Consider the following 7360-nt stretch of genomic DNA (forward strand, 5'->3'; position numbering starts at 1 on the left):
ATGGCAATTTTTTTCTTTGATAACGTTTTGCTTTACATGGAAATCCGTCAAAGCTTTTCTGAAGGAACGTATTATACCTTCATATTCAAGAAAGTTTGAGTTAACATCAAATAATCTTTGAAATCTTATTTTTGGTTGTCTAATATCAAATAACTCATCATCGTTCATCGCATATTTAATAAGTTCATGTACGCAAACATCTAAACGTATAATGTAGGGCTTTACTGGATTGCCTTACCTTACCTTAGCAATCTGATTATTTACTGAAGGGGTCTACAACCGATTATTTTATTTAAACTATAACACTAATCATGCAAACCATTTACACAGTTTTAAGCTATTTCAACCTGTGTCGAAAATCTGAAAGTCTTAATACAATTGTCTTCATTGGTATTGTTACAGAATAGAACAGAACCAAAGTAAGTCATTTATACGATGTTAGTATTTATTAACGCCGACACTTTAACATTGGTCATCACTCCTAGAAAATGTTTGGCAAAAATCTTTATTGTTATTTCTTAATTAACCCAGAGAAGTAGGTATGTTACTTTTAAAGTAGAGGTGATTTTCTCATTTGAAATATTAGAAATCATTTTATTTTTTCTGTTTAAGTTGACTTTATTATTGAACCCATGAAACATATCGATATTACCACATTTTCCTTTTGAAATTGGATCATTTTTGTTTAATCTTTTTAATTTAACTTTATGAAGGAATATTGTAATTTAGAAAGTTAGTTAACAAATTTAATCTAAATGTTATCGGTATCACGAAATAGTTAATGATATTAAGCTTTAATTATTTGACCTAAACAAATTTCAAATTTATTACAAAAAATTCATTATTGCTAAGGTTTAAAAATTAGTCGTATGATAATTTTGTTATAACCACGCATATTTAAGTCATGTATGCAACTCTAAACGTATTAATGTAGTTATGTTTCCCCCACCAGAATCTGATTATTTCAAGTTCTCCATTATTTATTATACTATCAACGTGAAAATTTACACTTTTGTTAAGGTGACTAAAGGTCTTAATAAATGCCGGTGTTCTTTATTTTACATTTGTATTATTAACTTTACATGGGGCTACAAAACACTTATTATCCCTTTAATTTATACCAAAGGAGTATTTTTACTGCTAATTATTAATTATATTATATATTTGAAAAAAACATATAGAAACAGTGTTCCAGTGAAGTATTTGTTCGGGGTAATAGAATAAATAGCACATAGGTTTGCGAGTACACCGAGGAAAATACTGTTACCCGAGGCGTTACTCACAAACGGTAACCTATGTGTTTTTTATACACAAATGAAGGGCTTCTTAGTTAATAGAAAATAATAAAACAAAAAATTGAATTTTTGTGTTTATTTTGATAATTCTTATTCTAAACACGTATAAAAACAACAACAACAAAAAACAAAAACAAACAAAACAAGTTCGTGTTAATGAACTGTTACTACATGAGTATACGATAACAATTGCCTAGAAGGTAAGGTAAATAATGTGGTAAATTAAAAAAAAATAGACAGAGCACGATGAATATTAACATTGTACATATGTATATTAAGTTGATGGGATTTTTTTTATCAACATTAACAACTGAGTATTTATGAAACAAAAAATAAAAACAGTATATGCCTTTCACATTTCGGGTTCCTTATTTTTTGTATAGTAAAGACGATACAAAATGAAACATGCGTGATGACGTAGACAGTAATAATTATCAGGTATCAATTATGCCTTCTGAATTGCCCGAGTGCTCTGAGCATGTGTTATTAGAATTTATAAAATTTACCAAAATCACAATACTTCTAAATCAACACAATTTATGTACATGGGCATAATCTTGAGTAAATGTATATGTCGATAAAGACACGAATCACATCAGATGTCATCAATATCTGCTTAAAGATCCTGTAACACATTTTTTCATGGTTTTATTTCATAAATATGATGCTCAAAATAAGATTTGTCAATATTGTAAGTTCCAATAAGCATTATTTATAAAGATATTACCGAATTTAACTTTTCTTGTAAATAAAGGGAGGTAATTAGAAATTTATTTTCTGTAAATTCTAAGCCAAATTTTCCAATAAGAAATGAATGCTTATTATTTATTGATTAAATGTAATGTGCACAAATATTTGCAGTACACATTTTACATATTCTTCGATGTTTGAAAATTGTTTTATTTGCACAATAATATATATATATTCATATATAATTTTTTGCAAGTGTGGTATACACACAGTAACAATATCATTCACAAAACGTACAGGATCTTTAGATTTTATGTTGTGATGCGTGGATATTTTTAATTTCATATAATTGTAAATTTCGGGAAAACTACGTAAATTATTAAATGCTTTTTATGTCAACTGTATATGCATCTTTTAAAGTTTGAAAAGTCCTCGATAAATAAAATGATAAAATGATATACACAGACACACGTAAACCTGTCATCATAAACAACTAACACGCAAATGTAAAACAATGTTTTTAAACTCGAAAACTGATATATATCAGCAACGTTTTCTTTACGTCAAACTATAAGCCCGACAGTGATTCGAACTTTGGGCAATCTGAGGACTGACTCTCCTGGTAGTCCTCTTTCGTTCTGGTAGTAAACGCCAAACTTCTATTTGAATCAGCTGAAAAATATGTTAATTGCCCATACTTGGTATTATGACTATAACAGCTACATAAGCTCTAAACGGGTCCTGGTTTGCGCTTCAATCTGCTGAATTCCTTTTGATAAAGGTAGAGCTAAATATTTGCGCCCCGAAGAATTTTGATCCACTCCCATTACCATACCCAGTGCAACAACATGTCGTCTTTCGGGATCGTCTACACACACAACGGCTCCACTATCACCTTTCGTAGCAAATTGTCCATGATTTTGTCCATGATTTCTGCCAATGTCTTCAATTTGAATCAATGGACTAGTCAGACCACTGTGTGCAATGGGCATTGTAATTACACCTTCACCAGGTTTCGACACTGCACCATAAATATGCACTGATTGTCCACTTCTACATATGTCATCTTCCTCATCTTCATTGTATTCATGTAATCTTCCCTTTAATGGTCGTCCACTCTTATCGTTAAATTTTGTGCTTTCTTCACCGACTGGCTTATTCATAAGAGATGCTGAGATATCTAAACTTCCATGTTGATGTATGTTTGTCTCTGTTAGTATCTGACCAATACATGTACTTTCATTGTTTTCATCCCCAACGTAAAACACATCGCTGCAATATTGGGCAACGTGTTTTGAAAGGAGACAAAACTCTTGGTTTGTTTCATCTGTTTTGACAAAGCCACCTAGTGTACCACCTTTAGTAAATATCGGTCTGCTTACTTGCCGTGACCTCAAGGAAATATATGTTTCAGATCTTGCTTCAATTTCCGCTCCCGTGTGCATCAATTCTTGTATTTTCTCACTACATGGTGCAATTACATAATGAAATATTCCATACATCTTCAGTATCTCACGAATCTTATTATTTCGGATCTCTTTGTCCTCCAGTCCTATTGGTTGAACGGCATATATGTAAAAAGTTCGAAAGCGATATCCTATTCGTTTGATTGTTGAGCAAATGTTGAATAATTTGTCCTTCATCTTAAATAGAAATGTTTAATTTAATCAAATCAATGAAAATTAGTTTGATATGTTCCAAATGCAATGTAAAGTTACCAATGAGTAGTAATATTTTGCATACTTTCTCTGAAATGATCATTACATTAAAAACATGTCTCAGTCATTTAAAAGGAAAATATACTGTATGATCATATAGTTTACTTTACAATTTAAATGTTTTACCTGTCCATTGATTATTTTATTATGTAAGGGAATATTAGGCCTGTCAGATTCAGGAACATTACTCAATCTATATACAGCCAAAATTGCTTCTAGAAGGTGCTCCGGATTTTCTTCTTTCTCCAGATGATCTGTTGAACCTGTCTGTTCCGCAAGTTCTTCTTTTCCGTTTTTATCTACATTTAATTTAAATGATACATTTGTTTTATCACAGTAATAGATAAATACATAGATATCGACAAAATGCAACGAAAACCATAAGTTAAATGTGTTTCTATACTGTTCTTGACGATTTTAAATGTTATTCTAATTGTGTAGATATTGTGTTTATTTTTTATTAACAGCTCTTTAAATATACAAATATACAACTAAATAAAGATAAAATGACCACATGTGAATATTTGAAAGGAAGACTTTAGTGTCAATCTTCAATTTTTGTATTTACTTTTATATTATGTGATACATCATGCCATTGTAAAGTACTTTACCCTTTTTAGAGATAACCGTATCATTACCAAACGGCCTCTTACGAGTTGGCCCGTGTTTTGACTTCCACAGAGCAGGACGTGCACACTTTTTGGAGTTTGTAGACCTGATGAAACCCATGTCGGAATGACTGAAACCATTGACACTCCAACTTTTGAGATGTGACCTTGTCCTTGCATAAATGGGTATTTTAAAAGAAACATCTTTCCTGATTGCATCTTTACCAATTGTACAAAAAGTTTGTTTTTCTTTACTTTTTGGTATTAAATTGTTGGTTAGGTGTTCAGTTGTATTCGTTGTACTCGACGCTGGACTTACAGATGATCCCTCAAGCTTGCGTTGATTAGAATGTAACTTTAATGAACTGTCACTAAATTGATGTTTCCGTTTCTTTATCTCCCTCTCTGATAATTCATTTCGTTCTTTCCCGTTTTTTTTTACATTTGTCTCTGTATTGGCTGAGATTCTCTCCTGAAACATTTCATAACAGTTTTCGCAGATTGTTTTCAATGGTGATAAGGATATCCGTTCTAGTAAATTATCAATTTCTTTTGGTAAGTTTTCTCTTGCTGCAACTGTTTGATTGATTTTTCCATGACAGTTTTCTTCAATACCTTTCTTAGCATCCTCATCATTTGCCAACAATATTATATGGATCTTATTTTTGTTATTATATTTTATTTGAAATTCATGTTTGTCTTTATTGTCGACGATGAACAAGCATACGGATTCTTCATTTTTGATCAGTGTCTGTAAAGTATGATGAATACTGCTTGAGTCAAATGTGTTTTCTTTGTAAGCATCCAAAGAGGTATCAGGAACTAAAGAATCTAATTCTACGGGAAAATTAGAATCACATTTCCTTTTACACACAATTATTATCGCGTATTTCTTTTCCCTCACACAGTTTTCTTTTTTAAATAGATTACTGTATCTGGATTGTAAAACTATAGTCTTTTCAGATGCATTTTCGAAGCGCGGGAAATTTTCTCTGGGAACTGAAAAACTTATAAAATCCATTTCATAAGTTTTTTTGTAGAATTATTTCAGTAATTTGAGTTTTGTCTTTTTACAAAATACACTTTGTTAAGCCTTATTTTGTCGAAAGAATTTCATAACTACTTTCATGATAATGTCATATTAATTTATCTGATACACTGTAAGTTATGGTACGCCCTCAATGATATTTGCATTTTGATATTCTCCTTTCATAAAAAAAAGTTATTTGACGATTCCCTTTAAATCAATAGACATTTATTGAAACTTGTTTGCTTCTTACAATTATCAAATGGAGTATTTAATCACTTAAAAGTGTGTGTTTAGAAAAAAAAATATCAAAAGCTTATTGAAAGTATATTATCGTTCAAATGTGTGTAGATGAAAATGTATTCAGATGAAACAGGAGAATGGATTATTAGCACACATACGTACCAATAACCTACAAAAACCTGTAGGAAATACATGCTAAACAAATATGAAAGAAATTAGATATTGTAATCTTACAAAGAAGCTCGCAAGTCATACTGCTCAATATTGTTCACTATGTTATAATTAAACTGTTTGCATAGTAGATGTTTGGTGCAACAATTTTGTCAGTGCTTAAATTAAAAAAAAAATCAAATGTGTTCGATTGATATAAAACCTTAAAGATATCACCGTAAATCAAAACAAAGGTTAAAGGTGTATTTTGAAAGCTTGACATTTAGTTGTACATTTATCAATAAACCTGTTGTCAAATGGTGTTAAAATATTAGTTTTGTAATAGGAAAACTCTCATCAAAGAAATCGTTGGGTTGGGTCCTACTCGGATCGGAACCATGTTTTGTCACCTGAACGTACTTCAAGAAAGTTGACACAAACGCTTTTTTTTACTTAAATGTAAACAGATTTAGACAGAATTATGCAGCGCGTTGTGATAGACATGAACACAGTAAGAGTAAGCAAATATACACATTGAGCGCAAAAGTTTTTTCAATCATAACCATATAGACAATGTCCCACATAATGACCAGACGAAACGTACTTTGTGCGTGTAAAATCACAAGTTCACAGCTTAAAAATAAAATTGAATGTTTGTATAAGAAAATGTATTTGTTACATTGCATGGAAAAGAAAACTTGAATGCTCTTAACCCTTTCATTCGGATGTACAATAATCATAATGTTACAATACTTTATTATTTACATGTGAACTATTTAGAGCAAACCCAAGCTAAGTGACAGGACATTATAATGTCTCTTAAAAATATTTTTGCCTTCACCTTCTGTCTGGCCGTCCTTCCTTCTGTATGTCTGTCTGTCAGTACGCCCGTCCGTCCGTCCATCTGTCCGCAGTAAGCTAGTCCGGCTTTCACACAGTCCTTGGGGATTTCAACCAAATTTCACAGGATTGATCAAAACCAATCCTAGTTGTGCATATTGCCGGTACATTCCGCTTCACTGCACAAAATGACCGCCAGAACTATAAATATAAACTCTTGTCCGGCTTTCACAGGTCAAACTGCTAGCGGAATTTTGACGAAACTTCACAGGAGATATCAATACTATACCTTGTTATGCATATCGCCGGCACGTTCTGATTCACTACACAAAATGACTGACAGATCTAACAAATGTGTGTGGCTTGCTGAGGTCAATCCGCTGGCGGTATTTACATGCCGCTGTTCCATCCTGAGAGTAAATACGTGGAAGACATATTTTCTTGTAACAAAAATCCTTCTTGTTTATCTTGAGCTTCTCGTTTAGGGCATACGCATTTTTTACTTGGGGTCGACCATATGCCGCTTTTCATGGAATGAAACTAACGTGTCACATTGTAGCTTCCATGATAACCGCCATATAAACACAAACATTTCAAAATTCAATATTTTACCAGTTAATTTGTGTTAAATTCTGCTGAATCCAGTGCCAGAGGGCGTGGACCTTAGCTTGTAATTACCACTACCGTTCATTAACAGGCTCAATCAAACCGAGCCTACAACATTTTTAATTTTGCCGTGTTGGGCTTTCTTCAAGAATCCTGTTTTTCTCTATTTTATTGTCGCATCAG

The 7360-nt window shown here is 32.0% G+C and overlaps 1 protein-coding gene across 1 annotated transcript; it reads right to left on the bottom strand.

The window, feature by feature from the left end:
* Positions 1–2216: 2216 nt before the first annotated feature.
* Positions 2217–4150, bottom strand: LOC132747909 (uncharacterized). Its single transcript, XM_060737439.1, has 2 exons — positions 3830–4150; positions 2217–3628 (listed from the first exon to the last, which is right to left on the bottom strand). The coding sequence occupies exon 2, from the start codon at positions 3626–3628 to the stop codon at positions 2705–2707; it is 924 nt and encodes a 307-aa protein (XP_060593422.1). The 5' UTR covers positions 3830–4150; the 3' UTR covers positions 2217–2704.
* Between the last annotated feature and the right edge of the window lie 3210 nt (positions 4151–7360).

This window comes from Ruditapes philippinarum, unplaced genomic scaffold (genome assembly GCF_026571515.1).
Source record: "Ruditapes philippinarum isolate M1 unplaced genomic scaffold, ASM2657151v2 ctg2985_1_1_1_1, whole genome shotgun sequence".
NCBI lineage: Eukaryota > Metazoa > Mollusca > Bivalvia > Venerida > Veneridae > Ruditapes > Ruditapes philippinarum.